The 25,242-nt window shown below is 51.5% G+C and overlaps 1 protein-coding gene across 6 annotated transcripts in view; it reads right to left on the bottom strand.

Moving 5' to 3' along the window:
- The window catches only part of DGLUCY (D-glutamate cyclase), a 257,725-nt gene that overhangs the window by 68,154 nt on the left and 164,329 nt on the right, over nucleotides 1–25,242 (bottom strand). For all 6 annotated transcript variants that reach the window (XM_085626535.1, XM_085626533.1, XM_085626534.1 and 3 more), the window contains 2 exons: nucleotides 23,762–23,912; nucleotides 3,266–3,388 (listed from right to left, as the gene is read on the bottom strand). In XM_085626535.1, coding sequence (XP_085482661.1) covers nucleotides 3,266–3,388; nucleotides 23,762–23,912 — 274 coding nt within the window. The remainder of the gene's footprint in view (nucleotides 1–3,265; nucleotides 3,389–23,761; nucleotides 23,913–25,242) is intronic.

Here is a 25,242-nt window from a genome sequence, read left to right as displayed (position 1 = left end):
GCAGTTTTCTTCAGCCGCCACCCCACCCAGGGTCTATTACACAGACGGTGCCAGCAGTCTGCAGGGCTGCCCCGGGTCCACGAAGGGCGCCCTCCTAAGAGGGCGGCCCCCCTTAGTGCCACAGGATGGCACACAACAGTCAGCCTCCCAGTGGTGGGGACCCTCGAGGGTCCCCCTGGCACGCGTCACTTCCAGGCAAGAAGGAGCGGGGGAGAGGTACTTATACCTCTCCTGCCCTCTGCTCGCCCTCTTTCTTGCTGCCCTGATGCCGTTGAAGTTGTGCCGAAGACAGCTGCCAAGGTCACAAAGGTTAGTCAATCACCCACCCCCCGTGGGGTCCCAATCAGGCTGGGCCCGTTTGGATCATATCCCGTTCCTCTTTCTCGGCCCGCCCTCTGATAGGTCCGCTGTTGAGGTACCGGTGGGGCCCGGGGGGCTTGGGAGGGGAACGGGTGCAAAGCCGGAGGGCTTTCTTGTGTGCAGCAGTAATGCAGGTCGGCCCGGCATTCGCCGAGGTCTCGGCCTGTGTGCGGGGGTCGTTCCCTCTCTCAGCACTAACCCATCTTCTAAACAGGCGAGGGGACCCATCTGAGGGTCGCCCAGGGGTCTGTTTAGGGAGGATGTATGTTTTTTAGGTTGGGTATAGGTAGCACTGGGGGTAACGCGCAGACCTTGACAAGCAGGGGCCCCAAGGGTTTGCTCAGCTTCTGCAGCCATTCTTTCAGAATAGGGGCAGCGACCACAGCCTTCAGGGCAGGCTTGCCGGCTGAGCGCATCAAACAAGTGGGGCGGTGGGAGTCCCAATGCGGTACTGAGGGCACACACTTTAGGCCAGGGGAGCATGTGAAGGGGTGAGTTGCGTGAACAGTACTAGGGTGGCGCATAGACAAATGTTGCGGCACCAGATGCCGGTGGCTTGCAGTAGGGCTTAATGAAGTACAGTTTTGTGTAGATTTGTAATGGTGTTCAATTTTCAATAAAATGAGTTTGCAAACCTCCACCTCTTTATTTGCCAGGAAAGACGGTCTGGGTGATGGGCCACTCTGGAGTCCTGAGGGTGTCACGGTGGGCGGAAAGCAGGAAATGGAGGCACGGCTTCACAGCCACAGAGATTATTTGGCTGGGGACACATGACATGCGATGGAATCTCTTGATGAAGAAACTCCAACAGAGACTGGGGGGGGGAGGACTCTCCGCCCGACGTTTTGGTGATTCACCTGGGAGGGAATGATCTGGTTTCCCTGGGTAGAAGGGCTTTGCTCCAAGATATGAGAGCCACTATGTGAGAGTTGAGCAACAAACTAGGGACTTGTGAATTATGGTGGTTGGAAATAACCCCCGGCAGGTGTGGCAAGGGGCGCATTCTGGGGAAGCCATGGAGACCTCACGCAGGAGGGTGAACAGCGCCATGCGCAAGTTCACCGACCAAAGGGGTTTTGGTTTTATCCGGCATGGGTTACTACACACATGTCCAAAGTGGGAATGGACATATTCTTGCTTGATCTGGGGGAGGCCTTGGAATCAGCAGGGTGTAGGTAACTAGGTCTACAGTGGTGGGGGCCCCTGGGGTGACGGTGGCCACACCCAGTGCTGTGGCGGAGTTACAGGGTGATCCAGAGGCTGTAAGGTACAGAACGGTACCCTCTGCAGGAGCACAGTAAGGGTGCTAAAGCCTAATATCCCCAGGGAGGTCCTTGCGTTGGACCCTGGTGGAGCGACGGCGCCCCGTTAGTCCTACAGGCAGTGGTTGAACTGAGCAACTGGGGGTTGCCTGCAACGCTCCGCCCGCCTTAGCAGAGGGGGGGGGACGTGAGTAAGAGGGTGGACTGGTAGTCCACCGGTGGGAGGGCCTATCTCCTCCCCCAAATTAACTAACACCGGTTGGCTAGGGCCACGGTGTAATTTGGCTCATCAGGCAGGGAGGCAGGCGGCGAGGGGCTGCCTTTTTTTGGGATCGCCCGTAAGATAACCCACCATGTTGGCATATTTGTTATGCAAATAAATCTGCAGCAATTTTCTCCACTAAGAATGTGTCTTGTCTGATTATTTATCCAAAGTATTGCTGTGGAAGGTATGGGGAGTGTTGTTGATATTGGCACTATGCAGGGCTGCCCTGGGTCCACAAAGGGGGCCCTCCTAAGAGGGTGGCCCCCCTTAGTGCCACAGGATGGCACACAACAGTCAGCCTCCCAGTGGTGGGGACCCTCGAGGGTCCCCCTGGTACACGTCACTTCCGGGCAAGAAGGGGCGGGGGAGAGGTACTTATACCTCTCCCGCCCTCTGCTCGCCCTCTTTCTTGCTGCCATGACGCCGTTTCCCTCCCCACCGCTTACCCGGTGTACAGGCAGGGGGGGTGTGTTTCACTAACTTATTATTTTGTGTTACAGGCGGAGTTACAGGGCGATCCAGAGGCTGTAAGGTACAGAACGGTACCCTCTGCAGGAGCACAGTAAGGGTGCTAATGCCTAATATCCCGAGGGAGGTCCTCGCGTTGGACCCTAGAGGAGCGACGGCGCCCCGTTAGTCCTACGGGCGGTTGTGGACCTGAGCAACCGGGGGTTGCCTGCAACGCTCCACCCCCCCTTAGCAGGGGGGGCGTGAGTAAGAGGGTGGACTGGTGGTCCACCGGTGGAAGAGGCTATCACCTCCCCCAAATTAGACAAACACCGGTTGGCTAAGGCCATGGTGTAATTTGGCTCATCAGGCGGGCAGGCGGCGAGGGGCTGCCTGCCCTGGGATCGTCCGTAAGATAACCCACCATGTTGGCATATTTGTTATGCAAATAAACCTGCAGCAATTTTCTCCACTGAGAATGTGTCTTGTCTGATTATTTATCCAAAGTATTGCTGTGGGAGGTATGGGGGGTGTTGCCGATATTGGCACTATGTTACGGCCCTTTTCCCAGCGCTCGTTGTTCGGGGGTGTATCGGGACTATCCCAGCTTCCAAACCGCCCACTGCTTGCCACACCAGTCCCCAAGTGTGCCCCGGGGCTTGGTGGGCCAGTGGCTCCGGATCCTAGTCGGATTTGCAGGGTTTTAGCGGAGCCTTAGCAAAGCTCGGCTGCCATCTTTAGCGTCTAGGCCACGGCCCCCTCAGATTTTCTCGATAATCGCTGACTACGTAAATTAAGTTCCAGTTACATTCACTATATGTACATTTATAATATGTGAATATCCTGAAAGTCTGGCATGGACCAGGCTATTTTGGACCTAAGAGGCCACCCTGACTTAAGGCACATCAATTTTATCTTTCAGTGCACTTACTGCAGCTGCTGACCGCTTCGACGCCTGTAACTCCACAGGCCCAAAATACTGGGACGTCTCCAGGATGAGGCTGCACAGAGTCTCCAAAGTCAGGTGTTGCAAGGTTCTTTATTCCTAAAAGAGCTGTGAAAAAAAGACAACAAAACTAGTTAAGTAGCCTTATCGGTGAAAATCAAGTGCAGTACAATGTCATAGGGCCCATTCTGCAAGCAATACAAATAGATGAACCAGTAATACACAGGGCGAGGGAGAGACAAACAGGAAATATGGCAATATTATGATGAGCTGCAGCCTGGAGACGCTTTGATTCTTTGAAAAAGATATTTAAAAAGAACTTTCTATCATCTTGAATGATGAAGGCGAAAGGAAAGAAGAGGAAATCAGAAAAAAACACGAATAATTAAAAGTCTAGAACTCGGCTTGCCAAGTCACTGAATGATAAACTCCAGCCGGATTTTTAGAATTTCCAGAATATCTATGTGAAACAAGCACTGGCAAAGCCAATAGGTCTAGCTTGCATTTTAAATCTAGACTAACACATTAAAACACCTACCCCAATGAAAAAACTAAAGATAAACCTTTGCCTTTTGTATACAATACATCTAGGAAATAAATCTAATGTGTGATGATTCCATGCACTTCTGAGATTGAAAATAACCCCTCATGCAATAACTCCATAGGAAGAATAATGATGCACTAAACCGCCAAAAGGAGGAGATGGGAGAGACATACCCTTGTATGTGGAGTGAAAGTTCTCTTTATAATTTAGAGAATTTGTGAAGTAGGTTTATGCCAGTCCTTAAAATGTACAAATAATGAATTTCTGTATAAATTATTGGAATAATAGTCCACTGCTGTGAAGACCCGAATATATTCAGTGGGAAGCAAAGCACAGCACTTTCAAGATACTGAAATTCTGAGGTTATTTCTGCCTTGGGCTCAGATGGTGATGGGCAGCTGATGCTGCGCTAGGAATGGCAGGAAACCGCCGCCTCCAATGTGACAGAATTGAATTGACATATTTTGATACCATTGTACCTGTCCTAAATCATAGGACAGCACTCTGAAGAACAGGGAATGTTGAATAATGTGACTTAACTACCAACACTTGCCTAAAGAAGGCTTCTGGGGATATGGGTAACATGTGCTGCCCAAACATATTTGTGATAAATTGCAAGCATAGATGGGCAAACCACTGCTCATCAGGACAATCACCACAGGTCAGGCCAGGGCAAATGCACACCTCTCATTCAACTATCAGAAAGTTACGCATAACTTATGGTGTCTTATATCAAAACGTGTAGTTGAGTCAGAAAGCAGTGATTTACTCTTTAAATACATTACTAGCACCATACAAACTACAACACGGTAAGATACAGAGGCACACAAATAATCCGGGGGCACCCAGATCTACCACTGCCTTCTCCATAGGACATGCTTATCCATGATAACCAACACCTCGCAACGAGGTGAAGAGCTCACAGCAACAATCACACCACAAATCTAGACTCGCCCACAACAAATTCAACCACCCAAACCAAATCTCACAATTTAGCTACAGAACCGCTTCTCCCTACACGCCTCAAAATGTTACAGACACGCCACGCCCTGAACACACACATCTCGACGGGTACCATAATTCCTGATTTCAGCTCGCCGGAAGCGCAGGTCATGATGGGAAATCTTGTGAAGGGAGGCATCTCACGCATATACTGTACCCTCACGAACAACGGCCCCACATCTCTGAACTCACTTAAAGTTCGCTGGGAGGGTTGGTTAGGCCCCCTTGAGGATGAGGACTGTCGAGACACCCTTATGGCCCCCAAAACCGTCACTACCTCTGCTAGACTCAGACTCATCCAGATCTACTACCTCCACATTGCATACCTTACCCCAGAGCGACTACATAGAGCAGGGCTGCGCACCTTGTCCGAATGCACACACTGCAGGCACCAACCAGCAGACTGCTACCATATGGTCTGGACTTGCCCCCGCATCATAAAATACTGGGAAAGGATAGAATCCAAACTCACACACATCCTGGGCTGGCATGTACCTCACGACCCTATGTGCCTCCTCCTGGGCATTATGGACGGTCTTAACGGGTCCCGAGCAGACAAACTATTTCTGGGGATGGCCATAATGGTGGCCAAACGAGATATTGCCATGGCTTGGACACAACCTGACTCCCCCACAATAGCTAAATGGCACCGAGGTGTGGACTGGTGCGCCGCTCAAGAGAAGGCCTTATTTGAAGCCAGAGGATGCCCGGCCAAATACCAGAGTGTACGGGGTAAATGGACAGACCAAATGGGTTAGTGGGCACCGTAGGGATGGAACTCTTGCTTCCGACAGACTGCATGCTCTTGCCATGTACAAAGTGTTCGACCACTGTGCATATTGTATAACTTCACTACCGACACCCTCTCAATGTCTTATATGCGAACCTGTGTACTGTGCTGTTATTGCTCATCTTTTCTATGTTTGCTAAAAAGCAATAAAAGTTGATTATCAAAAAAAATATGCAATCCCAACACATACATCTTTGACAACTGAATCTCCAGTGTGTAAGTCAACTAGATACTACTAAAGACCTCCTCCAGGATTATTCACAAGAAAAAAACTACATGGAATAATGGCAACATCAAAAGAACGAAAACGCAACACAACACACTACAACACAAGTAGAGGAAATCAAGAGATGAAAAATGCAAAGTCATAGTATGCCAATATACTAGAGCCAACAAAACAGCAATTAGAACCACAAAAAGACTAAACTATTCCACATGCATATTTGCAGTGGACTGTCCATCTAAAGAATGCCACAAGACTGCAGCAATAGTCCTCAATCTACAGTGCTAAAATGCGGAAACCCAACAATTAAATGCCCTCTGTGACAAAATCTCCCATTGATCTCAAGACTGAAAAGATAGAAAATTGTCTTAAGGGGAACACAGCAAACTCTCCCAATGACATGACAACCACCATAAAGAGGGACCACACTGATCTTCCGCCACGTATTACTTTCAATATCCTTACAGAAAAAGAACTCCATGACATTATCATTGCAAGCAGACCATCATGATCACCTTCAGACTCAGCATCTCCATAAATCTTTAAAGGTATGCTTTGAGGTCAATGCGAAGCAGAGGTAGCTAGAAGATTACTCAATGAGTCAATGACACCATATTCTTTCCAATGTGAGCTGAAAACCTTCTACAGAAGGCCACTCCACAAAAAGAGCCTACAAGTACAACTATCTAAGCCAGCAAGCAACAGACTAATATCTAAGGTTCCCAGGTAAAATTTTAGAAAGAGCAGTTTTATTTTCAGCTTTCCAAGTTTACTGAGAAGAATAACTTTATGTCAGACCAACAATATGGATATGTGACCTAGAGATCACTGTGGACAAGAACAGAGTGGCCGTCCTATTGTTTCTGGACCTATCAGCCGCATTTGACACTGCCCATCACCACACACTACTAAAAACAGTCTATTATCTCGGAGTAATTGAAATGCTCTGAAATAGATTGCATCATACTTCAAAGACAGACAGAGCTTGATGTACCTCCCACCATTTATATCAGCTACTCAAAGCCAACAAAGTGGCATCCGTCACTGGTCCATAGGCTCACCTTCCTTATTCAACATCTACATAACTACAACCATGCAGATGAAACATAAATCATTCAAAGAAAATGGTGGCCGAGAGGGCCTCTACATCTGCCTCCAAGCCTTAAAGGCATGAGTAACCACCTAAAGCTTAAAATTAAATGGCCAGAGATCATGAACTGTGGACAATAGAACAAACACCACCCTACCACAATTTGGTCCAGGGAAATTGATGCCTCTCCACTTCAAGAGCGATAAGAAATCTAGGGGAATCTATGGAATCAGACCTATCTTTGATACCACATGTCAAAGAAGGTCACAAAGAGCACCCTCTACACAAGGAAAATCTGCAACATCTTCACATCTGGATACCAACAAAAGCAATAGTTTCTACTCACACTATTAGTTTCGAAGCTTGACTATATCAGAAGCTTAAACCTTGGTGCCCCGAATTTCATCATACCCAAAATACAACTAATCCAAAATGCTTCTGCAAGATTCTCTATCCGCCTTCACCCAAGAGACTGCATGACACTAGTGTTGCAAACACTCCACCGGCTACTTGTAGCTAGCCGAGCTATGTTCAAGGCACTTTGCATCATCTACATAGCCTACAGATGAAAAGGACCATTCTTCTAACTTTAACTTGTATGGCAAGTTAAATTCAAGCCATACAAACAAAATGGCTTTCACCATGGATCCACATACCACCTTCCTATGAGAAATCCTCAGAAGGCACCACTATTTCGTACAAGCAGCCAAGCTCTGGAACTAACAGCCAAGATTCAAAGGATCCAACAGCACATACATTCTTTCATAAGCAAAATGAAAACATGGCTGCTTTCAGGATAATTACACATCCCATAACACAGAGGTAGAACCAGGAACAATAAACACTCCAAGTAAAATCTACAGTCCACAGATATGCAACAGCCCGACCAGCACATTCTCATCACATTGGCAAACACTCTAAAAACTTTCTATTCTGGATCATTGAGAGTGATGAGTCCAGGATGAACCCCAGGTTGCGTGCGTGGTTGGTGGGAGTCTGGGCAGCTCCCAGCGTGGCCAGCCACCAGGAGTCGTCCCATGCAGAGGGGATGGATCTGAGGATGAGGACCTCTGTCTTGTCCGAGTTCAGCTTCAGCCGGCTAGTCTTCATCCAGTCTGCGACGGCCTTCATTCCCTCGTGGAGGTTGGATTAGGCGGTGGCCGGGTCCTTGGTGAGGGAGAGGATCAGCTGGGTATCGTCGGCGTAGGAGACGATGCTGAGGTGGTGTGCTCGGACAATGTTGGCGAGCGGTGCCATGTAGATGTTAAAAAGGGTTGGGCTGAGGGATGATCCTTGGGGTACGCCGCAGGTGATTGTGGTGGCTTCGGATCGGAAAGGGGGGAGGCGGACTCTCTGGGTTCTGCCGGTAAGGAAGGAGGTGATCCAATCCAGGGTTTTGTCTCGGATCCCTGTGTCGCAGAGGCGTGTGCGCAGGGTTTGGTGGCAGACTGTCGAAAGCGGCCGAGAGGTCCAGGAGGATGAGGGCCGGGGTTTCGCTGTTGTCCAGTATGGTTCTGATGTCGTCAATGGTGGCGATGAGGGCAGTTTCGGTGCTGTGGTTGCTGCGGAATCTGGATTGGGAGTGGTCCAGGACATTGTTTTCCTCCAGGAAGCGGGTCAGTTGTCTGTTGGCCGTCTTTTCAATGACTTTCGCTGGGAAAGGGAGCAGGGAGATGGGTCGGAAGTTCTTGAGGTCCTTTGGGTCTGCCTTGGGTTTCTTGAGTAGGGCGTTGATCTTGGCATGTTTCCAGCATTCCGGGAAGCTGGCGGTCTCGAAGGAGCTGTTGATGATTTTTCAGAATTGGGGTGCGATGTTGGAGCTTGCCATGTTGAAGATGTGGTGGGGGCAGGGGTCGGAGGCTGAACCGGAGTGGATGGTGTTCATGATTTTGATGGTGTCTTCGTCGTTGAACTGGTTCAAGGAGAGCAGGAGGTCGGTGTGTTGGGTGGGTGTTGACTCCGGGGTGTCGGCGTCTGTTGTTGGCGTCTGGGTGTCGAAGCTGCTGTGAATGTCTGCAATCTTGCGATGGAAGAAGGTGGCCAGGGAGTCGCAGAGTTCTTGCGATGGTGGGATGTCGTTGGAGCTGGAGCTGGGGGAGGCGAGTTCCTTCACGATGTTGAAGAGCTCTTTGCTGTTGTGACCGTTGTTGTCGATGCGTTCCTTGAAGGAGGTTCTTTTGGCGGCTCGGATGAGTTGGTGGTGTTTGCATCTGGCGTTCGTGAGGGCAGCGTGGTTGTCTGGTGTCTGGTCGTTGCGCCACTGCTTCTCGAGTCTTCGGCAGGTGTACTTGGAGTTCTTGAGGTCGGCGTTGAACCAGATGGCACTCGTGCTGGTACGTTTGTTGGAGGGTTTCCTGATCGGGGCGAGGGTGTTGGCGCAGTCATCGATCCATTTTTTAAAGTTGTGGGCTGCTGCGTCGGTCTCGTAGGGCTCGGGTGGGAGGTTTCGGGCGAGAGTGGAGATGAGCTGGTCTTCGGTGACTTTTTTCCAGCTGCTGTGTGAGATCCGTTGTGGCTGGTTGTGCGCGGTGTGTTTCTTGAAGGAAAAATTGATGCAGCGGTGGTCGGTCCAGTAGATTTCGGTGGTGTGGCTGAAGGTGATGTGGTCGCTGGCGGAGAAGATGGGGTCGAGCATGTGTCCGGCAGAGTGGGTGGGTGTCGTGACGAGATGTTTGAGTCTGAGGATGGTGAGGTCATCGATCAAAGTTGTGGTGTTACTGTCGGTGGCGTTCTGGAGGTGGAAGTTCAGGTCCCCGAGGAGGATGTAGTCTGTGAAGGCCACGGCATGTGTGCAGATGAGGTCGGCGATGGATTCGCTGAATTGTGTACGGGGGCATGGGGGTCTGTAGACGAGGGTTCCTCTGAGGGTAGTGTTGTGATTGACGTGGATCTGGAAGTGTAGGTGTTCGGCCATGCTGAGGGAGTCCTCGGTGTTGGTTGGGACTCTGATGGTGTTCCTGTGGATGATGGCGATTCCTCCTCCTGGTTTGTTGTTGGTACGGTCCCTTCGGGTGATCTTGTAGCCATCCGGGATGGCTATGGCTATATCAGGCGCTGAGGAGGTGTTCATCCAGGTCTCCGTCAGGAAGGCGATGTCAGGGCCGGAGTAGTCGAGTAGGTCCCAGAGTTCGACGGCGTGTTTGTGGACTAAGCAGGTGTTGAGTAGTATGCAGCTGAGTTTGTTGTGGTCGGCGGTGGTGTGATGGGCAGGGCGTGCAGGTGTGCGCTGGCTGGTGTATGTGAGACCGGCCTCGTGGCGTGGGCCCTCCCGACCAGCAAGCAACCCTGCAACCGCGCCTGATCCCCGATGTCACAGACTCCCGGCCACCATGACCCAACAAACCCGATGGCCGGCAGAACTCACAACACTACCACGCATGCCCAGCCGAGGGAGCGGGAAACCCCCAAGCAAGACCAGGAGACGCCGTCTCGGTCACACCTCTGATCTCCTCCCCAAGGAGGGTTTCGATCGGCCACCAGGCCCCCGGTGAGCGGGCGCCTCGCATGCTGGGCGTCTGGGGTCCCTCCCAGACTAACCTGAATAGATCAAAGGGCCGAGCGGCCGGAAATCCCGACACACTGCCCCCAGGCACCAAGACCCCTCTCCGCGAGGACTCCGGACTTCAAAGAGGAGGGGGGAGTATAACAAGGGGTGCTGAAGGGACGGGAGGAGAGAAGACCTGGACCTACATGAGCCCTGCTGACGCTGTCGCGGCTCCCCGAACTCTGAACCATCTGAGCCCTGCTGACGCTGTCGCGGCTCCCCGAACTCTGAACCATCTGAGCCCTGCTGACGCTGTCGCGGCTCCCCGGCCTCTGAAACCATCTGAGCCCTGCTGACGCTGTCGCAGCTCCCCGAACTCTGAACCATCTGAGCCCTGCTGACGCTGTCGCGGCTCCCCGAACTCTGAACCATCTAAGCCCTGCTGACGACGTCGCGGCTCCCAAAAACCCGAAACCACCTACGCCTGCTGAGAGACTCGCGGCGCTCCTATCCAGAAAGATCGGCGGAGGTTGCTGAGTGAACCCAAATCCCCCAGCTCGAGGATTGAGAGCTGTGCGTAGGATACTCTGCAGAGACACTGAACTTAAAGACTATCCCGCTACCCCAATACCCCCATCGCTTGCAGCATTGATCCAACGGCTGTATCACGGATCATAAAGATCCCTTGACCTATTCGATAAAGTACACTAAGAACTACCGTGTGGTGTCCCTCTGTCCGAGAGTGTGAGTTCAGCGTATACGATCCTAGGAACGAGACCCTTCCCGGAAGGGCCTCCCCGCCAGTGCTCGGCCTAACTCTGGGAGAGGTGGGTCAACGGGTGGTCAGGAACGTATTCCGAAGCCCCCCGGTGAACGCCCCTTCCAACATTTGGTGGCAGGCGACGGGATCCGAGCCGACACCTAGAGATCGTACAGTAAACGGCTGACGCACTACCGAAAGGAGGTGGAAGGAGAAATCACCATGCGTACCGCAGGAACCAACACAAGCCCGACGTTCCGAGAGGACCGGTTGGAATATTATACGCATCGAGAACTAAAACAGTTCTGCAAAGACCTTGGAATCGCTACCACCGGATTAAGCACGAAAGAAGATTTCCAGGAAGCATTGAAAACCTGGGTCGAGGCAGGAGCTTCCCTGCCCCAGACCGAAGGGGACGGCCAAGAAAAAGAACCACCAACCGAACCACGAAGCATCCCGGTAAGGAGCCACGCCCCAGAGGGGGGCCTATCCCCGGAAGAGCTAGCGGACCAAGAGAGAGGCCGCAACCACGAACTAGAACTAGCCAAACTAAAAATAGAGGGAGAGCTAAAATTGGCTGAAAAGAAGTTAGCCGTAGAACAATTACGCTTACAAGGGGAACTCGAGGAAAAGAAACGCCAGCGAGAACACGAAGAAAGGAAACTTCAGCTAAAACACGAACGCAGCCTAAAAGAAATCGAACTCAAGGCCAAAAGTGAGGAGTCCAGAACCACGGAAACCAACCGACCTCCTCCGCCGTGGAACCAAAGGTCCACATCCCCAAGGATGTGGTGAAGGAATACTACAAAAACGACGACATCCAGCAGTGGTTCAAGGCCTACGAAGTCGCCATGACCTCCCACCGAGTTCCGCAGAAGGATTGGGGGGCTGGCTTGTGGGGTCGGTTCCTGAGCGAGGGGAGAGATACCCTGCTGGACCTACCTTCCACGGTGCTGAATTCCTACAGCCACATGAAAGAGGCCCTACTAGTCAGATATGGACTCACCCCCGAGATGTACCGGCAACGGTTTCGAGACTACAAAAAGATACCCGGTACTACGTGGGTGGAGTACGTGAACTTTTACAGCAGGGCCTTGGACGGGTGGATCAAGGGCAGCAAGGTCTCCACCTTTGAGGAACTGTTCGACCTAATAGCATGGGAACACTTGTCCGCAAATTGCTTTGTGGAGTTAAGCCAGCACCTCCTGGACAGCAAACTCACTGACCCTCGGAAACTGGCGGTCGAAGCTGACCGATGGGTGAACACTGGGGCCTCCCGGGGTCCCGTGGGGGACTCCGGTCGCCACAGCCAGGTAGCCCCCCGCCAGAGGGGCGGAGGGAACCAAGGCCGACCGAGGGAATTCCAGACGGGTTCCCAGCATAGTCCCCCCAGAGGCCAACCCCCGAACTTTCCAGCCCCGCCTCCGGCCAGCACAGGGCCCCCGGGGAGGCAGGGACCCCGAGTCAAGATCACCTGTTTCCGCTGCCAACAGACCGGACACTATGCCAGTGACCCCCAGTGTCCCATGTACCAACGACCCGCAGCGACGGCCCCTCCAGCACGACAAATGGCCTCCGTAGCCCTAGGAGAAGAGATGGAAGATTCCGAAGAGTGGGAACCGGCGGCCATGGCCCTGGTCTCCCTCGGCGACCGAGAGATGGTTCCCGGAACACCCCTACCCGCCAACACGGAAAAATACCGACAACAGGTGACGGTCAACGGCCACCGAGTCGAGGCCCTCCGCGACACCGGGGCGAGTGTCGCAGCGGTCCACTGCCATCTGGTATCCGAAGACCAGATCCTGCCCGACGCCTTCTGTCCAGTCATATCTTCGGACAACTCCGAGAGCCTCTGCCGAATGGCCCTGGTACCCTTCGAATGGGGGAGGAGTCACCGGTAAATTAAGAGTGGCAGTCCGAACCTCCCAACCAGTAGACTGCCTCCTGGGCAACGACCTCGGGAGCTCCCTGTGGGGACAAGTGGAACGAAGAGCCCATCTGGAAATGATGGGCCTACCCGAGTGGGTATGCGCCACCACGTGCTCCATGGCGGCCCGCTCGCCGTCCCCCGAGGGTGTTGAAGCCTTACCCATGAACCCAGCCGCCGTCCCCAAGGACCGGGACGCGCTACCCGAACCCGACGACCCTCTTCCGGAAGAAGAACAGGTTCCCAATAACGGGTCAGTGCATCCAGACCCCGAACAACCAACCGAGCTCGGGGACCTACCCGAGATGGCTCACTGGCACTGCGAGGGAGGTCCCTCCCGAGAAGAATTCTGCAGGGAACAAGCCACCTGCCCTTCCCTCATTGGAACCCGACAGCAGGCCGAAGCCCAGGCAGCAAGCGACCAATCCGGAACCCACTGGGTATATTGGGAAAACGGCCTCCTGTACAGCGAACAGAAGTCGGCCGAGCTGGGATCGGCCCGGGTACTGGTGGTACCCCTGCGCTTCCGAAGTTTCCTCCTAGGCCTAGCCCATGATGTACCCCTGGCAGGACACTTAGGCCAAGACAAAACCTATCATCGCTTGGTGACCCACTTCTATTGGCCCAAGATGCGAGCGAGTGTAGAGGCCCACTGCAAGTCATGTCTCACGTGCCAGGCCAGCGGAAAAAGTGGTGGGAAGCGCAAGGCTCCGCTACAACCCTTCCCCGTTGTTAGTACCCCTTTTGAGCCGGTGGGGATTGACATCGCGGGACCCCTGGATCCCAGGACCGCCCAGGGCCACCGGTTCATCCTCGTCCTGGTGGACCATGCCACCCGCTACCCAGAGGCCATTCCCCTCCACACCGTGACGGCCCCCGTGGTGGGCCGGGCCTTGATGGGGATCTTCTCCCGCATGGGGTTCCCTCGCGAAGTTGTGAGTGATCGTGGCACGAACTTTATCTCCAAGTACATGAGGTCCCTATGGCAACAATGCGGGGTGTCGTACAAATTCACCACCCCCAAGGCAATGGCCTAGTCGAACGATTTAACCGGACCCTGAAAGGGATGATCATGGGCCTCGAAGAACCCCTTCGCCGGAGATGGGACATTCTCCTCCCTTGCCTCCTGTTCGCCTACCGGGAGGTTCCCCAAAAATCTCTGGGGTTCAGCCCATTCAAATTACTCTACGGACACCCTGTCCGGGGACCCGTGAGCCTGGTCAAAGAGGGCTGGGAAACGGCTCCCCGAGGAACCTCTCCCGATGTATTCCGTTATATCCTGACGCTCCGCAACCAGACCCGGAAGTTCCAGGAGCTCGCCGAGGCAAACCTCGAGCTAGCCAAGAAGAGATGAAGCGCTGGTATGACCAGAATGCCACGCTGGTCGAGTTTCAGCCGGGCCAACAGGTCTGGGTAGTGGCCCCGGTGAAACCCTGCGCCCTCCAAGACAGATGGACTGGACCCTTCGAGGTGGTCGAGCGGAAGAGTCAAGTCATGTATCTGGTTGATGTTCAGTCTCCTCGGAACCCCCTCCGGGTCCTCCACGTAAACTGCTTCAAACGCAACTTCGTGAGGACGGAGTTGAGTTTGCTTCTGGCCACCGACGATGGGACGGAAGAAGACACAGAGCCCCTTCCGGACCCCCTGTGTGCTAAAGAGAAAGATGGCTCCGTAGAGGGGGTGAGACTGTCATCCACCCTCACCCCCCAACAGTCCGATGACTGCCGCCAACTATTGAGACAATTCACAGACCTCTTCTCCCTCACCCCTAGGGTCACCGACTGGTGTGTCCACGACGTAGACACCGGCGACAGCCCGACGGTGAGACACCGAGCCTACCGAGTCCCTGACCGGGTCTGGACCTGCATCCAGACCGAAGTAACCAAGATGTTGGCCCTAGGGGTGATTGAACCCTCCGACAGCCCCTGGGCCAGCCCGGTAGTCCTGGTCCCGAAAGCAGCCGCCCCTGGTGTCGCCCCCGAGTTGAGATTCTGTGTGGACTACCAGGGACTCTATGCGGTCACCCGAGCGGACGCTCACCCGATCCCCCGCGCAGACGAGCTCATCGACCGCCTCGGGGCCGCTCGCTACCTCAGCACCTTCGACCTAACCTGCGGATACTGGCAGATTGCGCTCACTGAGGGAGCCAAGGAGCGCTCCGCCTTCTCCACCCCGTATGGGCACTACCGCTTCAGGGTTATGCCGTTTGGAATGAAAAATGCCCCGGCCACCTTCCAGCGACTGGTGAACAGGGTCCTGGCCGGACTAGGGGGGTTCAGCGCAGCGTACCTAGACGACATAGCAGTATTCAGCTCCCAATGGACCGAACACCTCCAGCACCTCCGACAAGTACTGCTGGCCCTGCGCCAGGCCGGCCTAACCATCAAAGCCAGCAAATGTCAAATTGGACAAGGCTCAGTGATCTATCTGGGGCACCAGGTGGGGAGCGGGCAGGTCGCCCCCCTCCAGCCGAAGATCGATGCCATCTTGTCCTGGGAACCCCCCACGACCCAAACGGAAGTCCGGGCCTTCCTGGGCCTCACCGGTTACTACCGGAGGTTTATTAAGAACTATGGCAGCCTCGCAGGCCCCCTCACAGAGTTAACCTCCAAAAAGCACCCGAAGAATATACAGTGGACTCCCCCGTGCCAAAAAGCGTTCGACGCCTTGAAAGCCGCTATATGTACTGCTCCGGTACTCAAAGCCCCTGACTACTCTCAGGAGTTTGTGGTCCAGACGGACGCTTTGGAACACGGCATCGGGGCAGTCCTCTCACAGTTCAACGACAAAGGCATAGATCAGCCCATAGCCTTCATCAGCCGAAGGTTACTACCTCGGGAACAACGGTGGAGCACCATTGAAAGAGAGACCTTCGCAGTAGTCTGGGCCCTCAAAAAGCTGCGGCCCTACTTGTTCGGAACCCACTTCCGAGTTCAGACGGATCATCGACCCCTACGGTGGCTGAGGCAAATGAGAGGAGAAAACCCCAAGCTGCTACGATGGTCCATCTCCCTCCAGGGGATGGACTTCACTGTGGAGCATCGCCCCGGGACGGACCACGCCAACGCTGACGGCCTGTCCCGATTCTTCCGCTTCAGCGGGGAAAACCCCCAAGTGGATGGGTAGTTCTCCCCGCCTGTCAGCTGGGGGGGGGCACGTGTGAGACCGGCCTCGTGGCGTGGGCCCTCCCGACCAGCAAGCAACCCTGCAACCGCGCCTGATCCCCGATGTCACAGACTTCCGGCCACCATGACCCAACAAACCCGATGGCCGGCAGAACTCACAACACTACCACGCATACCCGGCCGAGGGAGCGGGAAACCCCCAAGCAAGACCAGGAGACGCCGTCTCGGTCACACCTCTGATCTCCTCCCCAAGGAGGGTTTCGATCGGCCACCAGGCCCCCGGTCAGCGGGCGCCTTGCATGCTGGGCGTCTGGGGTCCCTCCCAGACTAACCTGAATAGATCAAAGGGCCGAACGGCCGGAAATCCCAACACACTGCCCCCAGGCACCAAGACCCCACTCCGCGAGGACTCCGGACTTCAAAGAGGAGGGGGAGTATAACAAGGGGTGCTGAAGGGATGGGAGGAGAGAAGACCTGGACCTACATGAGCCCTGCTGACGCTGTCGCGGCTCCCCGAACTCTGAACCATCTAAGCCCTGCTGACGCTGTCGCGGCTCCCCGAACTCTGAACCATCTGAGCCCTGCTGACGCTGTCGCGGCTCCCCAACCTCTGAAACCATCTGAGCCCTGCTGACGCTGTCGCGGCTCCCCGAACTCTGAACCATCTGAGCCCTGCTGACGACGTCGCGGCTCCCAAAAACCCGAAACCACCTACGCCTGCTGAGAGACTCGCGGCGCTCCTATCCAGAAAGATCGGCGGAGGTTGCCGAGTGAACCCAAATCCCCCAGCTCGAGGATTGAGAGCTGTGCGTAGGATACTCTGCAGAGACACTGAACTTAAAGACTGTCCCGCTACCCCAATACCCCCATCGCTTGCAGCATTGATCCAACGGCTGTATCACGGATCATAAAGATCCCTTGACCTATTCGATAAAGTACACTAAGAACTACTGTGTGGTGTCCCTCTGTCCGAGAGTGTGAGTTCAGCGTATACGATCCTAGGAACGAGACCCTTCCCGGAAGGGCCTCCCCGCCAGTGCTCGGCCTAACTCTGGGAGAGGTGGGTCAACGGGTGGTCAGGAACGTATTCCGAAGCCCCCCGGAGAACGCCCCTTCCAACAGTGTATTTGCAGTTTCGGCAGGTGAAGGGACCGTGGGTGGTCTTCAGTGTGGCCTGGAAACAGGTGGAGGGTCGGCCGGCGTTGATTGCGTGGAGGGTTTTGGAGTCGTAGCGGCGTCGGGTGTCGTGGCGCTCGCTGGGGCCAGGGGGTCTGGCGCTGGGTGCGGTCCAGGCGCGGACGGGCGCAGACGGACTTGCCTTAGGCGCGCCTTCGGCACGCCAGCGGCGCATCCGCTGCGACTTGCTGTAGGGGGCGCACTGGTGTTGGATTTACAATTCAACACCTTCCCTGCTGTTACACAAACTGGAGTAGGAATAGTAAATTATACTATTCCTAAGTCCAGCGCCCCCTAATGCATTGTCCTCTGTGGAGAGCGTTATCTGTCCTGTGATGAGCACGGTGGTGCGGTTATCATGCTATGGCTGCAGCGCTTAGCAATGTGATAGGTGAAGAAGTGTGAGAGACAGGTGTGCAGTTTATGGCTTTCAATAACCTGGAAGCTTTCATCAGCTCTGCAAGTCTCATCCTGGTATTTCTTAAGATCACAGCCCACTAAGCTGATTTCTGCATATGGCTGTCCATCCATAATTTTTGTTTTTGTCTATGCTCCTGAGCAGGCATAGATTGAAGAAAGAGATGGTTAGGGGATCGAGATGAACTTTTTAACAATCATCCCTTATATGATTATCATTGTGAGTTGTCAAGAAGCGCTACTAATTCCGGTGAAATGGGCTCTCCATTTCGCTGTGCCCGGTGTCACTGCACCTGCTGCATTACTGATGGCAACGCCCTTGTGCAACACAGGAGTCCTCCCTTGTTGTTATGGCAGGTGTATGCTACAGGACGCACAATTCTGGCGCACACACTCCCTTGCACGTCTTATGTGCAAAGACCAAATGCACGTAAAAAACGTAGACACCTAGCTGACAAGTGTCCCAACGTCATGTGGGAGACCTCCAACCAGCCCTGGAATTTCATGCAAAAACACTTAGTATTCTGAGATGTTTTAACCCACACTCACAATGATAAAAGTGAAGCAACAAGCCCTTGTATGCAACGTGTTTTTTGTCTAAAGAGCCAGGGCCATCCGAAGGTGTCACTTATAACCACATGTTCTTGAGAGCTAAAGGGTCAGGCGACCACAAACTGTGGTAAACCACTGTAAACAAAATTGGAACTTCTCTCTTCGGGAAAATATGTCCCATTCGGCTTTAAAAGTTCTTAGGTTACAGAACATCTTACAAATCTGAGGGTAAAGGATCATCATTTAAGACTAAAGATTTGCAGAAAACAAAATGTAAATGGAATCAGTTCATAAGTACATTTCTGCCATCCTAGCTATTGTGAACTACTGCCCCCTGGTGGGAGCAGCCGGGAAGGGAAATCAAGTGAACTGCTTGGTTCAGACCAACACTATAGCTGCGGGAGGAAAGCGCTGCTCCTCACCAAGTACCAGCACGTGCGAGAGCCGAAACAAACGCGAATAAATAGGTCAAGGATTCTAACGGCCTCTTGTTAGTTTGGGAATTTAACGGATCAATACAACCCAGGAGGAGTCGTTATGTACTCTGCAAATGAGATGATTCGGGCGCAGCTACACCACAAACAGAACCCTTTCTTAAAGAGATTGGGTGTTGCTGTAACTGCAGAGCATTCGTTACAGTCTGGTGTTTCAGGTGAATCCAAGTGACTTGGCATTCAGTGAAAGTTGAGGTTCTAAACCATCAAGGTTCATGCCTTTCAGCCATTTATTTTGCTTGGTGTTCTTGGCGAAAGAAGGAGTACCGTCTTCTGTCTTAACAAATAGAATTGTTCGCAACATTACTATAAGAGTGATTATTTTGCAAGACGGTGTTAACCAACTATTGTCATGTATACTGTCACAAATGCCTACTAAAATCCTAATTACAAATACAAAAAAGTGTTTTCAGCCCCCTCTTCACTTACAATTGGCTGGTGAAGGGGTTGGGTGTGAGTCATTAAAGATTTATGTGGTGGTCTTGCTGCATCTTGACAGAGAAGCCCCTAAGGAGTAGGGCTAGAGATTGAACAGCATCATTACAGGCTTCTGGCTGCTTCTGTGTGTCCCGCCTCTAATGAGCTGCAAACACTGCTGTTTCAACAAACTGACCTTGACGACACTGTTGCCATTGGGAACCAGGTGTGCTTTATTCTAGCTTCAGTTTAATGAATGGTGCTTTATTACAATTCATCACAACTATTTAGCGTATACAAGACACAAGGGTCTGGGGACTGGCATGTGGAATTGTAGGATGTGTCATTGGTGCGCTAAATGCAAATGGTGTGCTAGAGGGAATACTGTTGAGCTGTGCCGTCATTCCAATGTAGCGCCTGTTTTTAGGTTCTACTTGAGGCAGAGCATGTACTGTTTGTTGTGAGATATATGTTTATCTTATAGAGGGCTTCGAGCCCACCCATTGCTTGCCATTGGTTAGTTCACTTTTTGAGGCCCTACTTCTTTCATTTTGTTTAGGCACCCCGCAAGTGTGCGTGTGTTTTCCTGCTGTCTCCCTCGTGTGCTTCTCTCCCACACCGCACAATGCCTTCTGGCCCATGTTCTTTCTCCACATCAGCCCAATGTTGCTCTCCACCTGTTTTACTCCCCCACCCCCTTGTTTTGCTACCTCCCACCTGTGCCCCTGTGTTGCCTCCACCCCATGTCGCTGTATTGCCTTTTCCCCACCTGCGCAGCCCCGTGTTGCTTCTCCCCCTATTATTTCTCTCCACCTACTTTAAAAACTCACCCCACTCCATGTGTAGCTTCTGCCCCCCATGTGCCCCTCCATAATGCCCTCTTGCTTTAAATAAATACATAAATACACTTTTTATTTACTGATCTAACTCGAATGAGCAACGGTAAGAAATTATTTTCAAGATATCTATTCAGTGACAGACAGGGCAATCCCAGACGCCACCTGTTTTGCAAGAAGACTCCACTTCCTCCAGGTGACACTCTTGGTGTGTAATCTCTGGTCGCTGGCCAAATAATCATAAAACAAACTGAAGGGTTGGTATGCCTGCTGCAGAGAACTGTGTGTAACTACGGATCATCCGTGCTGTACTTGGGCCGGTAATGTCCGGTACTGAGTACCGGCACCTTTTTATTTTGAGAGGGAGAGTACCTGCACTTCTCGAGAGAGACGTAATGCTTTTAATTGGAGAGTACCGGCACTTCTCAGAAACAAGCAGGTAATCTGATACAGAGTACCTGAACTTCTATTTTTTCATCTCAAACACTGCAGATCATGGATTTGATTTTTGTGTAAGGTAGCACAGTGGGTTAATGAGTTTGTTTCAGAGATCCTTATGTAATCAACACTTCACAAGTTACAGCCATGGTGACAGAGCAGAGCTTGGTGTATTTTGCTACAGCTGTAACAGCTTTGTCTAACCTGGCTGACGAGGGTTATGAACCGGAAACCGGTCCCAGGATGCTTGTTTCCGGTCCAGGGTAGACATGGCTTGGCAGTTCGGGCTGGACTGTTCCCGTGAGGCACAGGGTCAGACTGATTTGCATATGGCCATGTCTGAACTGGGGTGGTGGAGTGAGCTGAAGAATAATGATGGATTAAACCCAGATCAGTTGACTGGGGGTGAGTGTTTGATTTGCTCTAACGCTCCGTCCATCATCCCCTTTGATATTGCTTTGTCTAACCTGCAAGGCAGATGTTTGAATCTCTGTAGGTTCGAAGTATGTTTCATTATTCTAAGGTTGATAAAATGGGTTCTGTTGCACTCTGTGCCAATAAACAGTTAAGTGGCAAAAGTTTTGCTTTAAATGGGCCGGGTCCCACCGGTGCTGAGCAGTTTTGTAAAGGGGGCCTCTAAACGGGTCTCTATCGGGCTCTGTTTTGTGCCCTAGCACAGGCGGTCCTTTTTTCCCCGACTGCAGTGACAGCAGGCACATCAATGTGCGCTGCTCACACTGCTCACTTCTCACTAGTGGAGAAGATACGTCATGTCAGGGGAGCGTTGTAGGGGAAGGGGAATTCTTTGAAGAGAGACATTTTCTCTCTGGATTTCCCTTCTCTTTTTGAAACCGCAGCAACATGTGTCACCAGGGCTTAATGTGGCAGCTTTTTCAATATTATATACAAGCCATAGTTGCTGCCTATTTATCTTATGCAACTAACAACTATTGACAAAGCCAATAGTCGTGACTTGTTGTAGGTATGATGTTACTTGTTGGATCATATATCTGGATGTAATGAAGGAAACAGCAAAATACAAGTCTGGTGGCACACTTTGCTAAGCACAGAATTTTTAGCTTACGTGTTTTTAAACCACGCCTCTAATTACATTGGCCACGCCCCTTTGAGAGACCCCCCAGTTTTGTCATCAAACTTAAAGCCCTGGACAAAAGCATTTCAGTTTGTATTGTATCAGATGCTCAGAACTTTCATTCGCACAGAACCCACATAACATGCTAATCTTATCTAGCCTCAAATACACTTTCATGCGGCAAGCTGCCTCCGGTCACCTTGCAAAGTGACAATGTCAGTGTCTTTGTTTCTCTTGACGGGCTGCTCAGTTTAGTGGCAAGATGTGAGTGTCTAGGTGTGCCCTGACTAAGCCCCAACACCTGCTCCCAGCCAGAACACATCCCAACAAAAGGGATTCCTGAAGGTCAGAGAGGCATTTGCAGCAAGTGCAATCTTGAGAGCAAATGGCGCCCCCTATCCTGCAGATTGCCAGTCGGACAAGCACACTCACAGTGTGTGGTCACTGCTGGGTGTCTCCCCGAGCTGGCACACTGCACCCTGTGGGACACGCCCGGACGTCAGATCTGGCTCAAGGATAGCTGCTGAGCTGGAATCTGACTGGCAGCCACTCTATTACAGCATCGGTTATGAAGTGACTGAAGTGACTGACTTTAGCACAGTGCTAACGATCCAATCTCTTTCTTGTCTATCTCAGTTCCTTTCTTCTAATTCAACGGCTTTCTTCCCTATACTTGTGTTTGCTTCCTCTCCCATTTTAGCGCCCCTCAGCATTTCTCTCGCCATCTCTTGACTGGATGAGTTGTATCCTTACACTGCTAATGTCAGAAACTTGCTTTGTTGTGCATAACAGACTGATTTCAATCCCTTTGTGTACCTCTCTGCTTTTCCTTTCCTTTCTCTGACGTTCCAGCCCTTTTTAAAGAAAAAAGTATTAGCCCACAGTCCCCTTGCCACAAACCCACTGGTGATCTCACCTTGCCTGCACCTGTTTCAACCGGCAGCCATCATTTAAATGGATTTAGATTTAAAATCATTCCAAGGTGGCCAACCATATGCACATGACCGGTGGCATCTTTGAATGATATTTCTTTAAAAAAAAAAAAGAATCATTCAAAGATGATGACAGCTGCGCTGGTGCTTGCTTGTGCAGTGGCCATCTTAGAATGTGTTTTTACTTTATAGCAGGGTGTAAACCTTTGCAAGATCTGGGAAAGTAACACGCCCTGACAAATCAAATAGGAGGCATCAGCGAGACCTTTTTTGGGCTTTGCTTCTATGCTCAAGTTTAACACAGGACGGCTTAAAGGCATTTGACACAGCAAGGACAACACTTTTGATTGTTAGAGAAAAAAAAGAATAGTTTCCATAAACACCCGTTTCATACACTTGCATAATGCTTTGCTTAAAATGTCCGTGAATCCTCGCTGTATTTTTTTTATTGTATTTAATTGTTATAGGTACGCACCTGGGTACAATGAAATTGTGCACATTACTTCTTTGCCAGTGGAAATTAGTTTAATCAAAATTCTGTTTGAAAGCACTCCCCAACCTTTCACAATGTGAGCCCTTTGAGATACGCTACTACAATTAGTGACGTATTTTCCTATTTCCTAATCTACAAATTTTGCGTCGTGTGTCCATGCCCTTGCCCTCAAGTAGTACGATTTTAGAGCATTCCTGTCTTAAACGTCACTACTTAAATATTACTCAATTCAGATTATTGTTTCATTTGCTTGAAAGGATGAAAGGTTGAGTCAGCCCTGCACATACTGAAACCTGTGACAAGAAGGTTGCACAGAGATCTCTCAATGTATCTCACTGCCACAATTGGATTCGTTTCTATGGAGTGATCGAGTCCGGGAAGAACTAGCGGCCCTCGGGTAACTTGTATCGGTTTCTCTCAGAAGGGTTTCAAATGAGTGGCTTTTGTTGCAGGTCAGCGGTCTGAAACCCTTCTATCAATTCCGGCCTTGAGATCTCCGCTCAAGCAACCACAACGCTGAGAGGATAGCTCAGTGGGTTTAGCGACTAATGATGGGGATCTCTGTGCAACCTGCAACTAGCCGGTTTGATTGGGGATGCTGAGCATTTCTTTTTATTTTATTTACAGCGCTTGGAAGCTGCAGCTTGTGGCACACAGTCATCGGCCAGCAGCGCGATGTGGTCCTTACCAGGGCTGCCGATGTGCACGGGTGCGCCGTGGGCCGTCTGCATGGGATGCGTGGCTCCCACAGCCGCGTCCAGTTTATCCTCAGGCACCGGCCTCATGGTGACCACCAGGGGGCAGCAGAAGCTGGCAACGCTGAAGCAAGGCACCGTCGTCTGACAGGACAGGGAAGGAAAGAGCACAGAGTGAATGCACCGAGGAAGAGTCTCAGACTTGTCATAATAATCGCATTATAGGTGGGCAAGCCGGAGAATTCACAGAAAGCCACACGCCTGCCCCCCCCCCCCCCCCCTACCCTTGGGGTCTCGGAGAATGGTGCTACAGCGCCGAGAGGGATGCAGAATAAACAGAAGCTAGAAAGGCTCGGCTCGGCTCGGCTCTCTTTTGTCTCAAGATTCCCAGCTGACCTCGGGCTTAGCCAGAGCCGGTCACCAGGCTCGAACGAATCCGAGCTTTCAGTGGCTTGCCCCCCACTGAATGGCACGGCACCCATACAAGTCGTTTGATTTCCACGACAAAAAGAACATGGAGCGACACACAGACATGTTTTCAATATACATATAATGGCAGATAAGCTCTGTAACAAGTCATACAACGGGTTAAACATAAAAAGCATTGACAATACATTTTAAAACAGGCACTTCACAAAGCCAATCAAAGAAATGGATAAATGGCCACCCAAAAGAGAAGAATGTTACACAATAAATGCACAAACCTTTACGATTACAAGGGAAAATACGCGGTTGGGGTGGAAGGGGGGGGGGGTGTTGGCTCAAGGCAACAGAAATGTCTGGCTAATGCGAAGAATAGAGTGACTGCTCGTTATACTAGAAATATTAGTTCATAACACCCCATTGTTACTCATTTTATCACTCTCACAAAGATGAAAGGCTGAGCCTGCCCTGCTGGGATTCAAACCTGACACCCACAAGATACACACAGATCACAGCAGCAGGCTCGCAACGCGTGGAGCTGCCCAAGAGTGGTCTTCCCCAGCGAGTAAAGTGGTCTCTTCTGAAGGACAAGTCCCACCCGAAGCATTCTGGGGGATTGACTGGCCCACAACGTAGAATACTAGATTCGAGTCATTTTATTTTTATTTCAATACAAATATCTCTCTCTCTCATTTTCTAATTTAGCAGCTCAAAATTATCACTGCGCAGGCGCCATCTTTACCCCTCCTGGCAGCTCTCTGACACCATGAAGGCGAAAGATGGGTACAAGTTACTTTATGTGGATGCGTTGGCATGAGTACTCCTCAAAAAGTAACAAAGTAACACGTGTCCCTCTCTTCCACTTCAAATATTAGAGAGGATATAAGAAGCTTGGATCCTTTTTTTTCTTTTTAAACATGTTTGTATTGATTTTTAACATCATCCTCATGGCAGCACATTTTTATCAGTATCAACGGTTATAGAAGCTTGCAACTGTTAACATTTCCTTCCTAAAGTTTGAAAAACGTGAAAGAAGTTGCAGTGGAAAACA

The sequence above is a fragment of the Triturus cristatus genome, chromosome 9, assembly GCF_964204655.1.
Source record: "Triturus cristatus chromosome 9, aTriCri1.1, whole genome shotgun sequence".
Classification (NCBI taxonomy): domain Eukaryota; kingdom Metazoa; phylum Chordata; class Amphibia; order Caudata; family Salamandridae; genus Triturus; species Triturus cristatus.
Note: the sequence above shows the minus strand (reverse complement) of the source record. Positions and strands in the feature narration are given on the sequence as shown.